Genomic DNA, 24,640 nt, shown 5'->3' on the forward strand with positions numbered 1-24,640 from the left:
ATATGATACACATCTATTATTTCTATTGTGTTTTCTACTTTTACCTCTTGTCACAATAATCATCAAACAAATGAGTATAGATCAGTATAATAATGATAAAGATGTATAATACAGAGAATACCATGAAATCAAAACATACCATGAAATATAACCATTAAGAGAATTTTAGGCGATGTTGAATTTGAGTATGATAAGGTCAAAATGACCTGTGTCATGTGGAGGGGCCATGTGACTGCTCCTTGCAGAAATAGTCATTGTGTCTGAACACCCCCTCAAACCTCGTTGACACTTTAGACCGACCCACCCTTGTTGCTATAAATGTCCCCCAGGACTCAAATGGCTAGACCATCTGGTGTAGGTGGAGGGGGGGACAAGTCCACCCCTCCTGCTTATTCCCCAATGTACTGTTTTCAGAAGGTCAAGGCTCTGTGCGTTTCCTTGAGGAGGAGGAGGAGGAGGATGCAACAAAAAAAAAGAACGAAGAATTCCGTGCATTGCTCCTTGATAATCTGCCTTTTTTATGCTCTCCAGTTATGTGGACAGGGAGACGAGTCGGCGGAGAATAGCACACAGCATCTCCCGTGAGATAACTATCAGACACTCGGAGGCACTGTAATTGGGATTCCTTCTACCTCTTTCTGATTACTTTAACAGAGGATGATGCCTAGTAAAAGCTGAAGCTTTGGCCTTGTTCAAATAATCAACCTGTCAAGTTGAACAATTCATGGTAGTATTTTTCTAAATGCCAGGTGATGAATGGACCGTTTAGCAACCTGTATATAAAGGTTCTGCGTCATCCTTGCCAAAGTGACCTGACCACCTCGTAAACTCATAAAACTGGACAGAGTTGGAATAACAAACCTCTTGTTTTGAAACCCCTTGTCTTGTCACTGAAAACAGATCCTGCACTGGGAATATTTGAAATGCTTCATTTGTTGGTCAGGATAAACTCCCATAAAATGAACTACAGAACTACAGAAAACAATTTGGGGGATGAAGCAGGTCTACAAAGTATCAACTTTCAGTACAACTTTCTAAATAATGTAACAATCACATTTTGACACAAGTTTACTTTAAGCTTGTTATTTCTTCCACTTCTTCCACTTCCACAATCGTATACTGTAGGTCCTCCTAAACTTCTAAAAAGGTAATTCAGCACAGACACAAAGATTGTGATGAATGGTAATAGTGTAATTCCCCTTGTGGGAAAAGAACCCAGGTCTCCCAGCCCGTTAGCAAGGTCGCTAACCCCTGCACCAAATCGAGATTGTGCCAGTTGAATCTAGGCAAGTGTCATTACACTATCCCCCCTTATGAACATGGTCTGATACTGCACTGTTGCGTAACCCTTCAGAAGAGTTTATCACATTTACCTTACCACAGCAAAGTATGTAAAAGGATACCTTTCAGGAGCTACATTGTCTGTTCTCCCCACGTCAATTTCTTACGCGTCAGCAAGGTTGATAATCCACCCTACCATCATTACATTTCGTGATACCTTTTAGCATTTTTTCTGAAGCACTTTTTCTCTCTTTGACAGTGGCACAGGGGAGGCTGGTAGAGGTAATTGTAGGCTCACTGTAATGTGTGGCACGGAATGAGGAATGGTATCACACGTGTTTGATACTATTCCTCATTTCATTCCATGAGCCCGTCCTTCGATTTCTACCTCCACCAGCCTCCCCTGCAGTGGCAGTACACTGAACCACAAGTGTATTGTTGGTTTTAGTACTCTTAAGTTCTGTTTGACATATGACGATGTCAGGTATCATGGGCATACATAGTCCATCACTGCTGACAGGTTGACAGATTTTGCTTCTATAAAAACAACCTACTCTCAGGTCAAATGTTTTAACAATGGGAAAATGGTTTGCATGCTGTTTTCCTAATCTCCCTATTCCATGACTAGACTGTACCTAAGGCCAAGTACATAACCTTTTTAAGTTTAGTTTGCATTGTTTTTCCAGTGTAGTCCTAAATGTGACAGGAGATTGATTACTTGTCTGTCCTTTGTAAAAAAATAAAATAAAACAAAAACAGAAAGAAGATAAACAATCAACATCATCTGCTGCAATTAAGTTCATATACATTCATATTCCAAACCCTCCATTAATGTAAGTCTTCTTGGGTGGCCTCTTGTAAATTCAAGGTATGCCTTGAACCCAGATAAAACAAACTGATATCTATAGGCATTCTGACCTCTAGGCAACCCATAAAGGGTCTTCTGAATATCACAGTTGATATGGAAAGGTATATATTTACACATAATTGCTCCAGAGGCCCATATGGTGATGTTTGGGAGCTGGAGGCAGGACCTACATGAAGCTGTCTCTCTAATTGTCTAGTCTGACCTGAGGACAAGGAGGTCATTCTTCACTAGACTGACTACAGAGTGACATTCATCAGAGTTCCCCTGGCAGCACTTGTATCTTCCCCAGTGTATGCAGTTCATAGGGGCTATTCCATTACAGCCATACATTTCAAATACATTTTCGTAAGAAGGGACCAAACAAGAATACTGGATGGAACTGGTGCCTCTCTTACGCTGAGGCCTATCTTACAATGACAGGATAAAGGGTCAGAATAACACTCGGCCCATGCACCTTCCTTATTTTGAGTTCAGCTCTGTTATGTTTAATGTTTGTACAAAGTGCTTTTGTCAATAGTCACGTTTCCTTTTCTCCTTGTTTCCTCCCTTATTAATTTTTTCCAAACGTCCTTTTTGAGCAGATTGTGAACGAATGCTAAAATAAATGTACTCATATTTGCACCTCATATGAAATTGTCATTACAGAGCTGACTGCCAGAATGTAATCGTTTTTAACAGATTTTTCTCTTGTTGGCCAATTATGTCTGAAGCCAACGCATTGCCATACACGTTATTTAGTTGTGTTTTCCCACTTCATGGTCTCTAAAATTGCTTAGGTAGTGTAAGTACAGTGTAACTACCGTGCAGGTACAATGTGTGATGATTACATACAAGCAAGCTCACTGCAGGCTTTTATTTAATTGTCTATACAGAGCACCTTTAAAGGCATTTACAGCACCATTCTGTTTTCAGTGTGAAATACACGTATCAAGTATGTGTTGAAAAACAAACATTCAAGAGGCAATCTGGGATTCAAACAATAACAAAGCAGTCTCCACAGGAACAACTGAGGGATGGAGCTGGAGAAATGTAACCACTAAAAATAATAGGAACTATGAATACAAGGACAGACCATCCGTTAAATCCCAATAATAGTTTTAACCATGTTTTGAGGCTATACAGTGTTTATTTACAAGTACATTGTTCATAGACAATGGAGTAAAACAAGTTGAACTAAGCTCATGAGGCATTTATAAGTTATATTCTTCAACAATCAATGGTTATACTGTATATTATTCATTAAAAGTAGAAAATGGATGTACCAATCTCAGATTGCCCCTTTAATACCAAGACATAGGGACCACTGCTCAAGACAGGATGCAATGAAAGGGACTGGCTAGCTAAGAATAACAAGCCAAGCGCTCCAGTCTAGATTCATGTTTATAATATAGAGATATGCTGTCACAATGATTGGCCCGATGCCTGATAGGCCTTGATTTGTGGTATAAATCTGCCACTTTGCTATGGATTGTTGCTAAATCCTATTGTCCATGGCATGTCCAAAACATTATAATAATAATATAATAATACTAGGAAATGGTTCAGTCTAGTTCAAATCTAGTTCAGTCATTCTGCATGGTCACCGTAGGAAATCTGCAGGTCGACAAAATAATTTATTTGGCCTGCAGGATGTGCTGAGGGGAGTAGCAATTCCTGGAATGTAGTTAGCTGTGATGCATACTGTATTAATGTAATGTAAGTTATCAGGAAACATATTCCACGTAATTGGAAGGTGTACAAGAGGTTGTTGACAGTCACCGTGTGATCCCAGGCTCTCCCTACTCCCCAGGGAGGCGATACATATTTGAATTGGGAAGAATTAAAGGAGATGCAATTTAAATATGTTGTAGAGGGTTGGCACAACTGGACCACAAAAATGTGAAATGCAATATGTGAAATGCAATAATGGAAAGTAAGAAATTGTGAAACTACTGGGAAAGAACACTCCCTGTGGTCTGACAACATCACGAAAAGATGCATACTGTCCTTTCCCACAAAATTTTACCAGTGTGTTTGGGCTATAATACCTTCAATGGGGTGTGAAATTGAGATCAGCGTTCTAAATGAAAGAAAGATATGACCTTTTCAAAGAACTCTGCAATGTTATACTCAGTGATATTTTGAGTGATTTTGTGAGTGAGCTCTCTTGATCAAAATAATTGGTTAGGTATGCATGGGCAGCTTGATATATATATATATATATATATATATATATATATATATATATATATAGTATATCTGTGAATAATTGGATTAGTAAGCAATATCAACTTATGGTCTACTTTCTCTCTCTAGAAATGTTTCTAGATTGTTGTTCATGGTCTTTTTCATGATGATCACAGTGATACCATTCAATGGACACATAATTCAGACAGAACTTTCCCACTGGATGCAAATATACAAAATTAATGTAATTATGTATAATTGACAGTTATATTGTCAAATATGATGGGGGTTTACAGTTTTGCTACCTTGTCCTGACCGGAAGCAATATAGATCCTCTTCAAGTAGCTCCTGGTGTACTCTACATGCAAAGCATGACTTATAAGTGTACATTCTGATCGCCAGATCTTAGTCTCCAGATTGTTGCTCTGCACCTAAATTGCATTAGATACTTGAGAGATGGATTCCTTAGACCTTGTGATATCCTGAGATGAAGACAATAACATCTGAAATTGGACAGATCAAATTATTGCATCTGAATATTATCTTCCCCCTTCCCAGATAAGCACACTGACAATGACAAAACATGTGTCCGTATATGTCTCTAAGATACCTCTATAATACCTACCTAACAGGGCTGTGAGTTATGTAATACGTCCACAGCCATGTCTGCTTATCATGAAACAGTGAGAAATAGTTGTTTTTGGGCTAACGAAAATCAAGACAGATTTGTTTGGTGACAAACTGGCTGAAAATGAGTAGAAGGCACCAGGTGAATGCTTAGAGTTGTCAGCAATAATCTGATGGTTTAAAACAACACTGCTAATGTGGCTATCTAAGACCTATTCGGAGCACTCTGTGGATAAAGATGATGAGGTACTTAATTGTCAAGGATCTTAGTCTGCATGACGAACGCCCAGTGGCTGATGGACAAAACCCAGACAGGGCCAGAGCAATGTACAATGGGCTAGCTTGCCTAAGGAAGTGTTTGTGGAGTATTGGTCGCGCTCCAGGCCTGATTTGTGAGAAGGCCTCCATCTAGGCTGCCAAATAGTGGCTCAGAATGTCCTTGAGGGGCTACAATATAGTGGAGCAGCCCACTGTGTGAGCAGTCCTGAAAATACCCCTTTACTCATCAGATTTTCTAAAGATGAATGAAATTAATAGATTATACAATTTGTGTTCTCTTACATGTATCTGTATGTTTGCAAAAATATATAAAAAAAAAAAAAAAACTCTTTTAGATACTGTGGATGAGATGAAAATCTGGGATAAAAAATGTGTATAAATGATGTACAACAGCTTGAAAACATAATGTATACTGTCATACTAACAGTTGCAACAGGCTATGCCTCTCTACGGCTAAAATCTCTGTTCTAGTGCCAAGTTGGCAGTGTGTTCCATTGGCACAGTTGATTGCCAAGTAAAGTGAATGAACAAGACTTTTACTATGCGGATGCACAACTCATCCGTTCAATGGATCCCAGGTAGGAGGACTCTCACTCGCAGTCAAATAACTCAAATGTGTTTTCCAAGTGTTTTAGCCCACCCAGAGGATTTCATTGGGGCCAATTGTAGCAACTTTGCATGTATTTTCTGTGCGGTTTGTTCGCTACAATGTAAGCATGTTGTGAGACACAGATTCACTTCCCATACACTGCTGGATTTACCCAGGCAATCAAAATACGGTTTGAGTTACAATTATGTTATATTCATATTTTTTTTATCATTTTTAATATTTTGCCTGCACTTTATTCTTTATCATAGATATCAATACAGCATGTCATGTCATTTCTCTGAATTATTTATATATTATGTCAGTACTCGATCATACAGGTGGTATTCCGTGGTGGGCCCTGGCAAATTTACCTTGAACTACCAATGAGCATTCTTCTTCTCTTGCTGAATGATGAGGACCTGCTCTCACTTTGGGAAAAATACACACAATGAAGGGAAGCAGCTCCCAAATTGTTTCCTTCCCATGATAAGGCAGTGATCAACACAGAATGGGAGACATAAGAGTCCTCTGTTTCCCTCCGGGGATGAAACCTGTGTGAGAAGAGATCCTGTGCTTTCTCAGTCGACACTGCCACATCACCACTGATGAACTCCTCCCTATCCACCTCCCGCTGATTACAGACTCCTGCTGGGTTTCCACCACTGTTCTCAGGATATGCTCACTGCTTTGTGCTGGAAACGGATTGAGCTGACACATTGACATCCGTGAAGTAACTGACACAACCTTCAACATGGGTGAAAGAGGGCATCTTGGTGCGTAAATGGTTTCTTGATTATTCAAACAACAGAGGCTGACTCGATACTGCTAAGTTACACAATAGCCATCATTAAAAGAAAATAAATGATCTCTGACACTTTTAAAATATTTACAAAAATAGTTACAGAAGACTGTCTTTCAGTCAATGAACAGCGTGTTCGATTTATTTAATTTAAAAGATGAGCACTGCTCGAGTACATTTATTTTTTAACAGCAAAATCCTCATCATATCTATCCCTGGGAAATACTGTAGAGAGAGAGATTGTGGCTGTGAGATACGACGGCCGCATTTCAAAACCGCCTTTCACACACCGTGAAAGCATGTCTGCGTCTATCCAAGGCTGGCTCATTGATCAGGAGCAGTGGGAGGTAGACGTGTGCTATTGTCAACTCCAACACTCTCCAGAATCGCCCCACATTGTTTCAGCTCCTGAACAGGGTTGCTCGCCACATCAAAGTCTTTGACAACCACCAACACAAAATGCTTACACACAAGCTGGGTTCCACAAGGCAACGTGGGCATGTGAAGGGAAGCCATTATGCTCTCTCACTGATTGTGGCCTCCCCTTCTCAATGGGTGTCAGAGTGGCCGTGATATGCCAAGGAAAATATTTGTCGTTGTCACTTCGGGATGGTTTATGAAAGAGAGGATACAATTCCTCAGTTAAGGACTGATCGATTTGTTTACTGATGCTACAAAATAGCTTGGTGCTGTACATCAATATAGATTTTTTTTTTTTAACTATTCAGGGTTTTGATGTGGTCAGTGATACAGCTGATTCCCTTCAATGAGTCATACAAATACCTGATATCACCACTCTAATTGTTGACTCGTGCTAGAAATGTATGTTTTTCTTATTTAGACCTCTTAATGAAAAAGGAAAAGAAACTCAAATTCAATTGCTTGTGATGACATCATTTTGGCCAGTCTGCAAGTTGCCAAGAAGTTGGTGTCTTTCCAAATCCTATTCCGATTCCAATTCCAATTCCTGCAGATTGTGACTTGTAAAGTTCATGTGGTGAAACGAGATTGGTGTTGAACAAAGTGGGAAACGACAACGTTGTTTTAAAACCAACACCCTGGTGAGTTGTATCTGCTATGGAATCCCAAACGTCCGACTCCCTTTCCTCGCCTCAACATAAACAAGTGTGTCAATCCATTTCCTTTGGTTGGAGATAAGAATCCTCACTTTTGGGGTTTTGCGCGGTCAGGCCCTATTGTGTCAGCTCGCGTGAGACCCTACCTTTCCCGCTCCCCATTCCAACTCTCATAGAGCACTCTCTTGAGTTATCTACCTCCACTCTATCTGATGCCAGCTGGTCTCATGTGAAGTCATGCCCAACTCCATCCCAATTCCTAGAATTGTCTTTTATCGGAACATGAAGTTACTTTCACAATTCATAGCAACATTCATACCAACATTTCAAAATGGTCAACAATGATTTGGCAACATTGTTCACCGCCTCCCTCTTCCACCCTGAATGCCAAAAAATGTAGAAAATTACAATCACAAAGATATGCACAGGAGAAAGCGCAATAGTCTTTTTAAAAAAATGTATACCCACATTATTACAAAACCAATGATCAGTTTAGTATTTCCAAAATCTATGTTTTCGTTGTTCAACACATGCATTAACTTTAAAACTACAGTACAATATACGTTTGTGTCCATCAACCTTGTTGAGATAGTGAACCTTGAGATGTAAGATTTCTTCTCAGACATCACACAAGCAGCACATATAAAATGACACAGAATAACAACAACAATCGTGTTACATTTAATTCACCTGTCTTTCTACTGCTCTGTTGTCAGTAACAGTCCTGAAGTCATACAGATTTCATTAACTAATTTCTAAGAGGGCATGGCTCATTTAAAGGTCACCGAAAACGTCACATAACGAGACATTAAAGCCATTACAAGGACAAGACATAACAAGGACAGCCTTCTCCTCTCTTGAATAAGGGAATTCAATTATGTCATTTGTCCAGTCATGTTGATAGTATTACCAGATGGTTTATTTTCCCTCTTAATGCCAAATACAATCTTTCTCAACTTGGAAAAATGCTTCATGCATTTCAGTGGAGTTTTCAGAACTGTTGCTGTTAGATTTTATATGGAGGTTGTCATATGGTTTGTAAGGGGTTTATTGACTGTTAATTATTTGTTTAAAGGCGCAAGTGGTCATCCCACTTTTTGGTAAACAGCTGTGCGAAGGGGCTGGAGAAATGTAACCACTCTCAAACTCATAAACAATGTTTAGAAGCTATACAATTTCTGTTTATGATTAAATTGTTTATAAGCAATGGAGTAATAAACATTAAAGGGGCAATCTGGGAGTCAAACAATAACAAAGCGGTCTCCATGCCAGGTCTTCATACAGTACTGGTCCCCCACATTTAGACCAAAACAGAGTAACATGTAGAGTAACAACATGCCCAGTAACAACAGGAATCAATCAGGGCCAATGATCACATGCCAGAGCTGGCCCATGAGCAACATGCCAACTCTCACCCAGAACTGGTCAACCACACTTAGACCAAAGATGGCCCAGTAACTACTGTACAGGAACATATCAGGGCCAGATATAACATGCCAGAGCTGGCCCATGAGCAAATGAAGAAAGCTTCATTAGACACATCGTATGCACATTGTGAAAATATTGTTTTACCCTGGGAACCTTATCTGCTGTAATTTATGGACCATTGGCTCTGGGTCTGCTTCCGAGCTGAACACCAGACATTCTTTGTGTAATTAGTATTAAACTGAAGAACACGGGCTTAAACTATTGTTGTCATCCTCTGCATTTCCAGCCATTGTCTCACTTTTACTCCCAGGAAATCAAATCATAGTGTCAGGAACATGCGAAGGGCGACCCAGGCTGGGTCTGCAGCCTGCATTCCTCCTTGATTGAAGCATTCACGTGCACAGAAAGGATATGCAAAAAATACAATTGCATATGTGGCTACTGTATGTATTATTAGCTTACTGTACAATGAGGAAGCTAATTGTATTACTGTAACTTCTGGTACCAATTTAAAGGACCAGGGTGTGAATCTGTCGGAAATCTGTGGCAATATTCGAAGTTCCAAACAACAACATCCTCTTGAATAATAATAGATCCCGCCAAAATGGACTTGGACTGCAGGACATGTTGTGTTTCTGCACGTGAGCACGATTGGAAGAGGCAGCCACCAGAGAATTTTGGTGAGTCCACTCCCCTAAAACATCCCTGGCCAGTAACAACATGTTTCTATACAAATTAATGTTGGGTAGGACACTCCACCTTGGGACCAAAACCCAACATTCGTAAATGAAATACACTCCCTGAACACTTTATTAATATAGTCATTACAACCATTTAGAAGCTTTTAGAAAGTTTGAATGTAACATATTGCACCTCAAAGTTTCATGGCTGTGGTTCTCTGGTGTGATTTCTTATCAGTCTGAGAACAGATTTAGAGGTACTTAAGGCGCCACATGCATGCACACACCCATACACACATGCTTTCTTGGGCAAGCATGCACACACACACATGTACTGTACATTCAGATCTGTTCGCTTGAAATGTCTTTCTGTCATTAGACAATATAGCTTTTTAGACAATATAGCAACCAGCTTTTCATTATCTTTTATAGATTAATATACATTCTGGACACATTCTGAATGAAATCCCAAATCAACCAACAGCTGTTGGCTCCATATACAGCTACCGTTTGTAGAATGTAGTAAATAAATTTTGATACTATTTATACATGTCTCCTTATTTTATATCTTTGGAATATCATTGTAAGACTTTATACAAAAGGGGTATACATAACACATTGATAACATTTAACATTTGACACTTCATAACACATGACACATGTTGTGTCAGCCTTTTTAAACATATTTATATAACATCAATGCCATATATGATATAGATGTGGGACAGAATGTCAGATTAAATCGGAATGTGTTATGAAGTGTTTATGTCAGATGTTATTAATGTGTTATGTTGGTTGTTAGCTAGACAGTGTCATTTCATCAACGTAAGCAATCATGATTAAGAATGATGCCTTGTTTGATACCTACAGTGCCACAGCTTAGCAACACATGTAGCTGGCATTAAGGTTTTCCAAGTTGTTTGCACTTTACACAAGAAATCCCTTCGCTGTTGATTGACAAATCTATGTTGCTAATGACTACCATCAGGAGTCCCCCAGTGGTTTGGAGGTTAGCATGTCTTGAGTAAGTTCTCTCTTTGGCATTAGCTGAAGATGCTAATGAAGAGCTATTGCTTTGGATCACTCTCGAGGGATTCAGTTTTCTGTTCAAGCTCCACGTGTCAACATTTATCCTATGTTCCACTCATAAGTACTGTGTTGGTCTCTCCTTGTGATTGATATTTTCATATCTCAGTGTTTGTTTCTGTAGAAGATGTAATGATACGTAAGATGTAATTACTGTACCACAGAATAAAATGTAATAGATACTAAATAATGATTAGCTAAGACAGTGGCATCTTTACTATTTAGAGACCTTTTTCTCAGCATGGAGTCACAGCATGGAGCAAGACGAACAGGTTGGCCCTCTGGATGGGTTTGAGTTTAAAAAAAACAAAGATGGAACAATGAATAAACAAATAGTAATGTGTACATACTGCAAGAAAGAGTTTGTTATTGTAAAAAAGAAAAGAAAAAGGTTTCATTCAAATAAGAGAAATGGCTTGGCTAATGGCCAAGTAAGTGTGTTACAAAAAGAATGTTCTTAACACCATCCTACTTTGTTTCGAGGAATAGCAATAACAATGTTGTCATTGTACAGCAGTTTGGTGTATATTTTTCAATATTAATACCACACTGTGGATGTTATTATAATAAACATGCATACATACATATTGTATGTTAAATGTATATATCCGCCTTCTGTCATTTATCTTTCAATTCCCGCAACAATATACAGAAGTAAATGGCATATTTTGGACCGAATCAAATGGTGATTAATCATGATTAATTAATTTTTAAGCTGTGATTAATCTGATTAAAAATGTTAATCATTTGACAGCCCTAAATATTATAATATATTATATGCCATTTAGCTGACGCTTTTATCCAAAACGACTTACATTGCAGTCAGTGCATACATTTTAGTATATATGGTCCCAGCGGGAATCAAACCCACAACCTAAGCGTTGTTTGCGCCATGCTCTACCAACTGAACCACAGAGGATAACATGAATTATTTGTATACAATATTCCAAATTGCTTGAGCTCTTAACCATGTCACAATGAAGGAGGATCTGGCTGCTCTCAGTATTTCCCTGACAGCAGGCAACTACAACCACCTGACAGTGATGACACAATCCAGGCTTCAGCGTGTGAGACGAGGTGGAAAATAACAGACCTACTCCCATATGATGAGGTTCAGTTATAACAAACTGAGAATGACCAGAGAGTGTGTGTATTGTGTATAGGCCTATGTTATGTACCTGGTCATTCTATGTATGTTTTCAGGGGTTCATTTTCTTGCTTTTCATGAATTCTAGATGAGGATGTAACAGAGTTTGTGTTTTAATTCGACAGATAGAAAGTAAGAGGTAATATAAAGGGGAGAAGAGAGGTGTGTGTCAGAAGGGCAGTAGGATCGGGTTTCAATGGGCACATGCATTGAAGGTGGAGGCAGTAACCAGTACATCATTTTCCCAAATTCTTAGCAACATAGATTTTTTTTAAATAAAAAGAGACTATGACAAGGAGGTTAATCAGGAAAATGAAAAACTGGAAGTAGGCCCAGGATGACATCCTGCCTAGCAGTTCTAAGTCCACCCCTTTATCAGTTTTATTGGTTTATACTTATTTGCATACTTCAAGAACTGCATGTGATGCCACATGATCCAGGATCATAAAGGAGAGGAGGGGAGTAGTAGTTGAACAGTATGTTCAACAAGTATGTCCAGTATGTTACAAAACAGGATATTGGATATAAACTACTGTCATGGCCAACATTTCTTGCTGCAACTGAGCTTCAGCATGACTGTGTGTGTGTGTGTGTGTGTGTGTGTGTGTGTGTGTGTGTGTGTGTGTGTGTGTGTGTGTGTGTGCGTGCGTGCGCACGGTGTGGGTATACAGTGTGTGTGTGCGTGGTTTTTCGATCTCTGAAATGTTTCTGCGGCAACTTTCTGTTTCAACTTGACATCCTCAATTCCCCTCCTCACAATCAGTCAAAGAAGTCCCCACATGAGCCATTGAACTGATTGAGTCTGGCTTGGCCTCTGTTGTACTGCCCCTCCCATGGTGGTTACCCGGCGAGCCCTCTTGGGTGATCTCATCACAGAGATCCTAAAACATTATAGGGTCTCACAAGTCTATATTTGAGCAGTTGTCATGGCATCCGTGACCCCTGTCCAAGCCTTTCAACAATGTTTTTGTGCACATTTTCTAGAGGTGGGGCAGACACGCATGGGGTCCTCCCAGTGGTTATAAAGAGACAAAGAGCCAGGAGCCCGCATGACAATTGAGGGGATTTGGGCACTAATAAAAGGCCAAAATATGTCTGTGAGTCTGCCAGTTTGAAGGTCCCAACACATGTTATGGAACTATAAATCTCTCCAACCTTCTGCCGTGCGTCAACATGTAGTGTATGTTTACAAATCTCCAGGTCAAACTTTTGACATTGCACCAAACCAACAGTAGTTGTTGAAAATAATACATTTTGATGAAATGTAATCTGCCCTTGTTTATCTCTCCTCAAATCCAAAAATAATCAGACTTGAGTGGGGTTATTTCAAATATACTGTATATACAGTGCCAAGAAAAAATATGTGAACCCATGCACAGTTTTTTTTTTGTTGCATTGAGCCTTTTTTAGTACTTCTATTTTATTTTATTCTATTTTAAAACTTATTGTATTGTTGCACCACTCTGTCACTTTTGCATTTCACTGTATATTTGTATGCACGTGACAAATAAAGAATCTTGAATCTTGAATCTTGAATCTTGAAATTGATTTAGATTTGTTTCCAATCATTTCAGACAATGTTCTCCACACTTTCAACTTTCTTTATTTTACATTTTACATAAACAGATTTAAACAATTAAATTGAGATGTGTTGTGTGAATTATTGTGTGAAGTATTATTCAGGACTTGAGAGAATCTCCTTTCTCTCTCTCTGATTTGACCCAAAACATTTTGTACTAAAAAGTTATTTTGGCTACATTAAAAGGAACATTTCACAGATTGTCACTCAACAGCAAGTTATTAGTTGTTTTTGTTGCCTAAATAGACAGGAAAAAAATAAGAGAGAAAATAGCATTTAAAAAAATGGTAACAGCTACAGATGAAATTTAGGCCTAGTGTTTTTCAAATAGCAAAGGCCTTTTAGATTGGCTAGCCTTTAGCCTATACTGTTTACCTGGCTCTGCAATGTTAATGCATTTCAAATAAATATAAATGAAAGTGTTTTGCTTTATTATGATGCAGTTACAGGGTTTTATTGTTGCCTTTCCTACAGACGTAATGGTGAAACTGTGATTTTATTTCAGCACCGTCTACGTGGACAGCAGCGGCACACATCACACTGAGTCAGAGCTGATATTAACTTGACTGGTGGTAGCGCTGCAGGTAGCGTAGCAGCCACTGTTCTGACTGACTCCCACATAAAGTGTTGAAATAAGTGATGAAATATGGCGCTTTTCCACTGTCACTTTTGGCACCGGTGAAATCACTGGAGGAAAAACCTGAAAATGATTGACAGATTTATTGTTTCAGTTACGAATAGTCATGGTGGTTTGAGGGTGATACTTGTCTGGAAATGCATTTCTGACAACAGCAATAGTTTGCTCTTCCCTGCTCTCCCCAAGTCCTCCGAATTACCATGGGTGGTGGAAACACAGCGCACCCCAAAAAACTGGTATATTCTCATATAGTGAAGTAGGAGCCCCACAATGGCAATTTGAAATGGGCCCCTAATTAATTAAATCCGTCCCTAGGCATGTCTAGGCCAAGATGCACGTTAGTAAACATACGTGATAGATGTATGCGCAAGTGCGGTGCTTATGGATGTAAGCAAACTAGGCTTTAGAGAAAGCCCTTTCCTCCATAAAGAGAAAGCCCTCTCCTCCATAAAGAGAAAGCCCTCTCCTCCATAAAGCTCCTTGTAGTTCTCAAAACCATGTGATTACCCCCAAATACATCACTCAGGGTTAAATCCTCAAACCAGCAATACCTAGCTTTTGATCTACACAACAAACCAGTATGGTGACAATGGACAAGAGACAGCCAGTAAGGTGATCTGGACAATGAAGTGTCCCTTTAAGCAGTGTCACTCAAATGCTGTATGGCTCAAACTCAATGCAGGAATTTATTTTTCAGTAATGGTTTTAATCTGGCCGCTGTCATATAGACCAGTTTTGAGGAGTGACAGGGATGTTGTTGACCCATGGACAGCATTCTCCCATTTTTATATTTGAAGTCTGTGGCTCTTTCAAAGACACTTACTTATTCTCTGGCTGTTGACTTTGGAGGATCTAATACGCACTTAATTAAACTTAAACTTAAACTTAACTTAAACTTATTCCACTTTTAATAACAGAGAGGAACCATCCAACTGTTGCGTAACTTGTTTGGGTAATTTGAGTGCTTTGCATTCATTTTGGTTTGCCATTGCCGAGGTTTCACATACTCATTGACACAGAACATTTTGGTTTTTCATTTTTTACTATTTCTATACATTTTCTACATTTTCTAGATTGTGTAGCTCAGTGTTAACATTCTACATTAAATTATTTATTTTATTTCAGGCCCCAATATAACACAATGTCAAAACCGTGTAAGGTATCACATACCTTTTCATGGCACTGTGTTTGATATTTCTGGCTATTAAATTAACTTGGATATATCAATGGTTAACACAGTCCTCTGGTTACACATGAACTGTAAGAGGCTGCAAAGCTATGTATGACATATTCCATTTTGGTTGCTGCGTAACAAATTAAATGACATAAAAATATACATTGGCAGAAATCGGCAATATTGTCTGTGACGTATTTGAGCCACACGCAAGATCTGAGGTAGTCCTACTACGGCTGTTGCTAAAATAAACAGTTCACACTGTAGCTGGCTAATGACATTCCCATCGTGGAAGTCAGATAAGCAAAACACCATTAAAAAAACATTAAGGATTGTTAATACTTCCTGTCCTGAGCAGCCACACCAAAGCCTATACCTAGGATGTTTTGTAAACAATTGGTTAGGGAACAGGAGACGGAACTTCATAAATCTTAAAATTCAGAATTATACCAAAAAAAACTGCAAAAGTTCCACATGAAAAGTTGTATTAATTCGAAGAAATACATTTTCTAGGAATAGACACCTTGAGAAGTATGGTTAGCTCTAACGAAAGACTACTTTATAGTAATTTGAGATTATTCCCTTTTTGGTGTGTTCCCAAAAAAATGCGGTACATTTAAAAAAAATATTTAAACAATGGCAAAAGTGCAGTGGAAAAATAGCCTAACATGGGTCGAGTCCATTTTATTTTGGGTTTTTTGAAATGGTTCCGTCTCTGGTATGTGACAATTACATAATTGTCTGGGTCAGCAGTGCACTGAGTTGGCCCCCTCATTAAGAAAAAGGCTCATGATTGTGATTTGGAACCTAATGTTACTGTTGCCTGGAGTTGAATGGAAGCCTTTGAGGGAGACTGGTCCTCGGCCATCTTCGTGATGTTGGTCTCTCTGGATCCATGAGCTCCATACACTCTGTGACACATAATGACAGTCGTACCCAGGCTGAGACCGGACATTGTGAACAATCTGATATGTGGTATTCTAAGACAGCTTTCTGCTTTATGATCAAGAGGATCCATTCCATTCATTCAAGTCTTTTGTCTCTGTCTACTTTCACACGCTTGTAGCGAAATTCCTCTCCTTGTCGGTGTGAAGTCACTGTGAAAGACATCTCTTTCTGCTCTTAAAATCTGTTCTAAAAGACCATTTGCCAAATTAATATCTTTTAGTACTCTACTAAAATCTACAGTACGTGTTCAACTCGGTAACAAGTTCAATCCCTTAAAAGAAAATGTGTTCAACAGATCCGTTTTTTTCTTTGACACAAACTGTGAGTGTCACATGATTCTTTCTTTGGAGACAAAAATGTTTGAACCAATTAGATAAAAGAGCAATTAGTAAAATGAGTTCCTCACTTGTCACAAACAGTTTCATGGGTCAATGACTTTCTGTGTTGTGCCTGTTTATCATCCCCTAACCCTTCAACATGTTTGTTCTACCACCAGCTCCAGATCCATCCAGTATTCACAATATGGTTTGACGCCATCTCTGTTGGTTTTAGTACAATATATATTATATATATTATGTATTCACATACATTTTCCCTAAGTAGCAGCTTAATCTATATAATGCTACCAGTCTACCAAAAGCCCATTAGTTTGAATGATCTGTAGTAGGAAAGCTTTAAAAATGTCTCTGATGAAATCAATCAATCCCATAATTTCACACTTTTACGTTTCCCAAAGCCTTATCTACAGTATACTGTATAATGCTACTAGTCCGCCCAGACTCATTAGTTTGAATGTGCCCGTGGAGAGCCTTTAAGACATTTCTCTGTTGAAATGAATCACTCCCATATGTTTGCAGTGTGTGTTCGTTGCACTGAGGGAATATTCGAAATGGATGTTTTTGAACATTCTGCACATTCCTCCACCAAATGTTTGACCCCTCACAATCAATATTCCATACCTTTTGCACCTCTTTATGTTGCTTCCTAGCAAAGGCTTCTGGTGACTTTTGTTGCTCTAAAAGGACTTTACATTTTATCGTGGGGCTGACAAAATGGGTTTACATTGTAGAGTACATTAGACCTTCTGGGAGAAGACCTATTATCATGTTTGGTGTCATATGTGATATCAATGAGTTCACAAAGTGGCCGATGAGTGTTATGTTTGATAAGATACAGAACCATAGACTGACCCTCAGCTTCTAGTATTTGGGTTTAACCAAATAAAGTGGTGGTACTAGTGGTGGTACTAGTGGATCACACATAGTCAACACTCCCCCACCAAGATGAACACTTAGTTTGATGGAACATTTGGAAGAGGCGCACAAATGGTTTTTGGGAGCTATAAAGCAGAGGACTGAACCCGACCCCCTAACCATTCATAAATCCAGAGAATGAAAAACAGGAATCTCGCTCCTCTGCAGTAGCTGTATGTTTGTTTTTCTAGAAAAGGTTGAAGTCAGAGTTTGTGGTTAATCTTTAGTCCTCTCTGTCTTTTCCATCTTTGTCGATATCAGGGAAAGTGATCATACGGCATGTGAAAGGCACGTCATGGTCTTATGCCAATGTTGTAGGATTGTTTAAAAATGAAAACGATCCAACAACCTTTTTAGGAGTGATTCATATACGATGTTTACAGTCATCATGAATCCATATTTAACACCTAAAACATATGCCATTGTTTATCCTTATTCATATAGATGTCACTACCATGTAGACGATGGTTTGTCCTTTATCTCCTTTGGGCAAAGTTACTCACTTTAACTGAAGATAACTCATTGTTTTGAGGTTCACACCAGTGTTTCCATTTGGGATAAGTGATAAATATACACAAAGTGCAGTGTGTATAGTATAAATCCTAATAACATAAAACATGTAATGTCTTTCTGCACTAAGGTAAAGTGAGAAACTATCATGGCAAGCATCAAGTTTAAAGTCAATCTTCTGATGCATATAATGATATACATTTATGAAATATGCCTCAGACGGTGCAGTTACGTCCGCTCTGTGTTAACATGTTATTGTGATGTATACAGATGTAATTGATATGAAAACCACAAATTATCACATGTTTTAAATATACAGTACTACTGTATATCTATGGATCAGGCAGGTTGTAATTCATGCTCTTATCATTTTTATTTCCCTAATCTACATGGTAAAACAATCTATTATACAAGAGAGAAACAGATAGTAAATTTCCTTTAATATGTTCAGGATAGCCTACTTTAATTTGCTTGAAAGCATTTGTACATTTTACGCTATGAGCACTTGGAAGTTGTATGACATAACATGTGTTTCAATGGGTCACTGGTTTTCTATGTTTTCTGTGATGAACTCCTATGGTGGTTTACAATATGACACTGATTGCTGAAAAATGTGTCAAGTCAGTGTTTTCCACATTGAAACCTCTGCATACATTGAAAATCAATGTTATCCTATCTCCATTCACATTTACATAAAAACGTCAGTCACTGAAGATGAGGCAACTACTTTCTCTCACAATTTAATGGCTGACAACAACGCAAAGCACTAATCAATACTTAGGTTGAACAATCTCTCACAGATAGCATTAGTCATGTTGTGAGAATTGAGGGCACTGTGCCCTCTTCAACACAGCAAAGATGTGGGCTTATGAGTACTAAGTTGGGTGGACAGAGGGGTGAAAGCTTTGACTGTGGGTATTTTGGGGATCTGAAGAGTGCCTCTCCTTGGGTTTTTACCTAGAACTTGTCTGGAAACATCATAGGTTTTGAGGTGCAAAAGCGGAAAAGTGAAAAAAAAAGTGATCATTTTTGTGTAATCTCGCTCACTTGCTCACTTCAATATCACTCTGCTGAGGAGAAAATCAAGATCATTTCAAATACATAGCCTATTACTTTATTCAAAATCAAATAAGATGCCTCAAAAGGACATGAAAATGTGTTTGTTAAGCAAACTTTAATGAGAATTGTATGAGTGGAGATAATTGCAATATTTTGCTAGAAAAAAATTTAACTGAGAAATTACATGATGATCACTTGAATGACTGCCGTGAATGAATGTCCAAAAGACTTCAGCAAAGGACACTTGTGTGCATCTTTGATAAGCAGGGCAAGTGAGGACAAATCATACTTCCTTCCTTTATCTATTAATACAAATTAATTGTACTTATCATGGCCAGTCATACATTTCCTGGTTACCAAGACAACGAGGCCGCAAGCACGAACATCTAAGAAATCCAATGTGTGACTGTGTGTTTTCTCATTACAATGTGGCACAGTTATTTATTGACAGGTGATGTCAGTGATGTCGCGCCAGAGGTCACTTTCACTCATTACCTCTTCCTGCGGCTCAGTTGGTAGAGCATGGCGCTAACAGCGCTTAGGTTGGGCGTTTGATTCCCGCTGGGACCATATATACTGAAATGTATGCACTCACTGCAATGTAAGTCGCTTTGGATAAAAGCGTCAGCTAAATGGCATATATTCCTGTCTGTAGTGGCCTTTAAGAGCAATACAATGTATTACTTTGAAACTTCAAGTCTCCATTGCTCTTTACTTAAAATAGCCATACAGTATGTGAAAGGCAGGATTTGAACGTATGGAAAACCCAAGCGTCTACCATTACACCAAGAGGCCATCCTTAAGGTCTGTGGGCACCTTGAGTTGACATTCTGGGCTACCTCATCCTGAGAGCGTGATTCCAAATCACCTTCACTTCACATATGTTCTCATTGAGTAATTCAATGAGTCAATTCATAATTAGTTGTATGATGTTTACTAGACTGATTGTTGAATATTGTTTCCCTTCACTGTGTGTTGTCGATTGTGTTGGCACACGTGATTCAAGGGGTCAGGTAGAACAAGAAGGTCATCTTTCTAAGTTGATGTTTTACCCGGTAATGCTTATGTATTACTTAATATCTAACAAGCATGTACTCCAATGTATTTTCTGTTTTTTTCCACTCTCAGTTTAGTTAGGATATATTTTATTGTTTAGAAAAGAACATTTCAGAAGGTTCACGATTTGCCCCAAAATAAAAACACAACAAAACACAGCACACCACAAAACAAGTTCTTTCCAAGCAAATTCAATAAAGCTATTCTCATACTGTTGTTTTCATTAGGCTGCTATAAATAGCTACAATACACTGCTCTCTGAATTAAGGTCTCTCTTTTTTTTTTGCTTCTATGGGAACTAAAACTCACGTGCAAGATGTCCTTTGATTGACAGGTCTGTGGAAGGCAATGAAAAGTTTGGGGAAGTCTTTTCTGGAGAGCAGGGGGAAAGGCGGGGTTGTCTATTGTCTCTTATTCAGTAGCCCAAAATGTTTTTCAGATGACCTGGTCAACTAAGTTGATGTGGCGAATGAAATGATTGACACTAGTGATGCACTTGCTGCTGAACATATTGAACTTGGCAAAGCAGCCAACAATTAAATACTACAGTCAGAACATTTAGTGAAATATTAGTTTTTAAAGTTCTATTCATTCAAAGCCAAGTATTGTATTTAGTGGACTTTCACCTCACAAAGTAGTGATAAAGTTATTCTACTGTTGATTACTTTATGAATGGAAAGAATGCAGCTGGTGGGTGCATCTTCATCTCTATACTACTAGACCATTTCTTACAAAAGTCCAAAGAGCAAAAAGAGGTAAAAATGCAGAGGGAGGAGGGGAAACAAGGGGGAGAGCAGGGGGGAGGGGGGGGACAGAGGGAAGAAAAGCCTTTTGGATTTCTCATTAATTCAGTATGCCCTTCCCTTTCACTTTTTTAGAACCCGCCTCCTTGCCATTATCAGATCCCCAGCCTTATAAATGCAGCCTGTTGCTCTTGTTGGTGAGTACACACCACACACACACCACAGAGGACCACCACAGCCCCCCAGCAAACCAGCCTCAGCCAGACACCATGAGAGAATTCAAGAGCAAGGCGTTCTGGAGGGCCGTACTGGCCGAGCTGGTGGGCATGACCCTGTTCATATTCCTCAGCATCTCGGCAGCCATTGGGAACACAAACAACACAAACCCGGACCAAGAGGTGAAGGTTTCACTGACATTCGGCCTGGCCATTGCCACACTAGCCCAGAGTCTGGGCCACATCAGTGGAGCCCACCTGAACCCGGCTGTGACCCTGGGCATGCTGGCCAGCTGCCAGATCAGTGTCTTCAAAGCGGTTATGTACATTGTGGCTCAGATGCTGGGCTCATCCTTGGCCAGTGGTATTGTGTATGGAACACGCCCAGGTTCGCGTGATGCATTGGGGGTCAACTCTGTAAGTGGTTCAATTTTTTTTCTTCAGTTCCATTTTATTGAATGAAAATATGGATATGATTTTGATGTGTGTGTTTTTTTTTTTTCAATGAAATGACGTGCAGATGTTTTTCATAAGAATGTTAAGCTTGCAATAGTATTTCATGGTGTGTGTGTGTAGCATGAAGTTTATTTAAAAGTTATACCTCACAGTAGTAGGTAAACAATATGTGAATCTGTGTATACTGCGTTGATAACGTTTTGAGAGAGCATTGTTTGTGCAAGTCTAGATGTAATTACTTAAAAATGTCACAAATTGGATGCCATTGATGCACAATTAGAGCCCACTTTGATGCACCGGCAGAAAATATTTGGCAAACAAACCCTAACCTTCTGCTTCTGCTGTCCTCTAGTGAATATTTGGAGTACTGCTGTGTGGTCTTTCTTTCATGTCAACAATACCACATTCATGCCTCTAAGAAGGGTGAATGCTCATGTCAGTCATCTTAACAAATAGTTATTGATGTGAAAAGTCATCACATCTACTGTCGTTGAAAAGTTTTATCTGAATTGAGTCTGTCGAAATATCAGTAATAGTCTAATAGAGTCTTTCCTCAAGAGTAAAATGATTGAGCAAATTGACACTTTAGACTTTGCCAAGCTATCAGACCTAGTCTAATTAGATTTGTACTCATCATCAGTTAAGCTCTCTGCCAGCAATTTCTAAATGAGCATTGGTAGTGCTGAAAAACACATCCATCTCACTGATGCAGACTGACAAATTGTTTTTGTTTACCCCTCCCCTCCTCCTCCTCCTCCTCCTCCTCCGTCCCCCCTCACTCCCACAGCTCAACAACATCACTCCCAGCCAAGGCGTTGGCATCGAACTCCTGGCAACCTTCCAGCTGGTCCTATGTGTCATTGCTGTCACTGATAAAAGGCGGCGTGATGTCACAGGCTCTGCACCCCTAGCCATTGGACTCTCTGTCTGTTTGGGACACTTGGCAGCCGTAAGTTACTTATAGACTGCCAATGTACTTTATTTAGTACATCTATGCATGTTATTCGGGAAGGCCCATGGATTGAACAAAAGCAATTGTGAAAAACAACGATAAGCTGAAGTTTTGTTGCTGTGCCTTTACAAATGACAATGTTCTAACAACATGTTACGTTAAACTGTATCGCTCTGGATCACACATCAATCCCTCTCATCCCTCATGTTGTCCTGATGTCTATGTTGTTGTGTGCAGATCAGCTTCACGGGCTGTGGTATCAACCCTGCTCGATCCTTCGGACCGGCTTTGATCATGAATAAATTCACAGACCACTGGGTAAGTCGGAGCTGAGACCATGTCGTTGTTTTTTTGTGTGTGCAGCTTCTGTGTGATCTTTCGTGTGATATTTCGTGTGATATCAATGCTTTGTGCAATACCTTTAAACCTTATCGCCAAAACTGAGCCACGTTAAAAGTTAATGAGTGACAGCATCTCTATTGTTTTATTATTAGTCTGGGATGAAAACAAATCTATGCATTGAGAGCAAAGTTTACCCTGCACTGTAATCTTTGTAAGCTGATGTTTCATTGTGTCGATTTCTCTGTAAAAGTCGATCAATTTCTCTGTAAAAGTCAAATCAGATGTGATCAACCATAGTGCCTGGTGTTGATTTGAGTCATTGGCCCATTGCAGGTGTACTGGGTGGGCCCAATGTGTGGAGGCGTGGCAGCAGCTCTGGTCTATGACTTCCTCCTGTACCCCAAATTTGACGACTTCCCAGAGCGGATGAAGGTGCTGGTCAGCGGGCCTGTGGGAGACTACGATGTCAACGGAGCAGAGGACGCCGCGGCGGTAGAAATGTCATCAACCAAGTAGTGTCATCAGAATAGCACCATAGTGTATAGTAGATACATAGATACATATCTATACTTCTGTAAAGACTTTTGCAGTTTTGTATAGGATGGCAGATACATTGTAATATTTCAAAATACTGACAGAGAATTTGAAATAGGTTTTATTTTATAGTTGTGAAAAAGTGTCAATGTTATATCGTTCAAATTCACTTCTATGTTGACTACAGATTAGTCATATCGAACAGTCTCTTCAGCATGCACTTCATTTCCTAAAGATTGTGAGAGAGGTTAAACATCTCTGTCTGTATTAAATGATTCCCCATATCATTATTCCATATGTAGAGACATTTTTGTATACATATTTCTATGTACTTGTTTATGTATGACTTTTTATTCCTTGATGTATATGTATTGTGTGCACACTCTTGGATTGTCTTCCACTTTTGTAAGTAAATAAATAAAACACCAGTTGTTAACAATTGTCACTCTTGTCGTTTCATAGTAATACTTAAATTTTTTCCATCAACAGACTGAATCTTTTTGTTCCCACCACAATGTAAAGATGATCTATTCTCATTCTGTGTACGAATGGTATGCTTTTTATGGTGGGGCTAAAACAAGATGTTTCTCAATAAAGGTAGTCTCATGCCAGAACTGTAATCTCAAAGAAGACTGGAGCTCAGGGCAACTTTATGGAGGCACATTTTCATGCTGGTTTGAGATATTTCCAATAACCAGGACTACCTGTACATTTAGAATATAGCATCACCTGTGTTGGTTTCTGGGCCTGAAGACACCACATCATCAGCTTGTTTTTTAACCATGAAGTTCTGTTGACACATGTTTTCCCCTGAGACTTCACCCCCCCTTTCTGGAAGCCACAGTGCTTGGTCATGGGTGAGTTTACCGTATGGATAACGGTTAACATAATCCAGACCCATTCCTTGTGGTCAAGACAAATAATATGAAGTGTGAAGAGAAACACACATAGTTGAGGAACACTTCTCAAGAAATGGTCATCTATCTCCCACAAAGCCATACCTACAGTAAACCATGCAGCAATATGGACACACAGTATTCCCGACCTCCCATTATCGTAATCAGAGGTAGTTCCTCAATTTCTGTTGCCGGAGAATGTGTCAGAGTGGTAACATTTCTCGTATGCCTTTAAGTGAAATGTCAGCCAAATGAATTGC

The 24,640-nt window shown here is 39.2% G+C and overlaps 1 protein-coding gene across 1 annotated transcript; it reads left to right on the forward strand.

The window, feature by feature from the left end:
• The first annotated feature begins 21,202 nt into the window (after nt 1-21,202).
• Nucleotides 21,203-23,902, forward strand: LOC310818960 (aquaporin FA-CHIP-like). Its single transcript, XM_083690085.1, has 4 exons — nt 21,203-21,617; nt 22,444-22,605; nt 22,846-22,926; nt 23,284-23,902. The coding sequence occupies exons 1-4, from the start codon at nt 21,255-21,257 to the stop codon at nt 23,464-23,466; spliced, it is 789 nt and encodes a 262-aa protein (XP_083546211.1). The 5' UTR covers nt 21,203-21,254; the 3' UTR covers nt 23,467-23,902.
• The last annotated feature ends 738 nt before the right edge of the window (nt 23,903-24,640 follow it).

This window comes from Argentina silus (genome assembly GCF_951799395.1).
Source record: "Argentina silus genome assembly, chromosome: 18".
In the NCBI taxonomy this organism is placed as follows: domain Eukaryota; kingdom Metazoa; phylum Chordata; class Actinopteri; order Argentiniformes; family Argentinidae; genus Argentina; species Argentina silus.

What these genes read in the sequence shown, in the direction of transcription:
- LOC310818960 (XM_083690085.1), top strand. Translation starts at nt 21,255, where the DNA reads ATGAGAGAATTCAAGAGCAAGGCGTTCTGGAGGGCCGTACTGGCCGAG. An exon ending in GTTTGGGACACTTGGCAGCC is followed by an intron (nt 22,606 to 22,845) that starts GTAAGTTACTTA and finishes TGTTGTGTGCAG; the next exon opens with ATCAGCTTCACGGGCTGTGG. An exon ending in ATAAATTCACAGACCACTGG is followed by an intron (nt 22,927 to 23,283) that starts GTAAGTCGGAGC and finishes GGCCCATTGCAG; the next exon opens with GTGTACTGGGTGGGCCCAAT.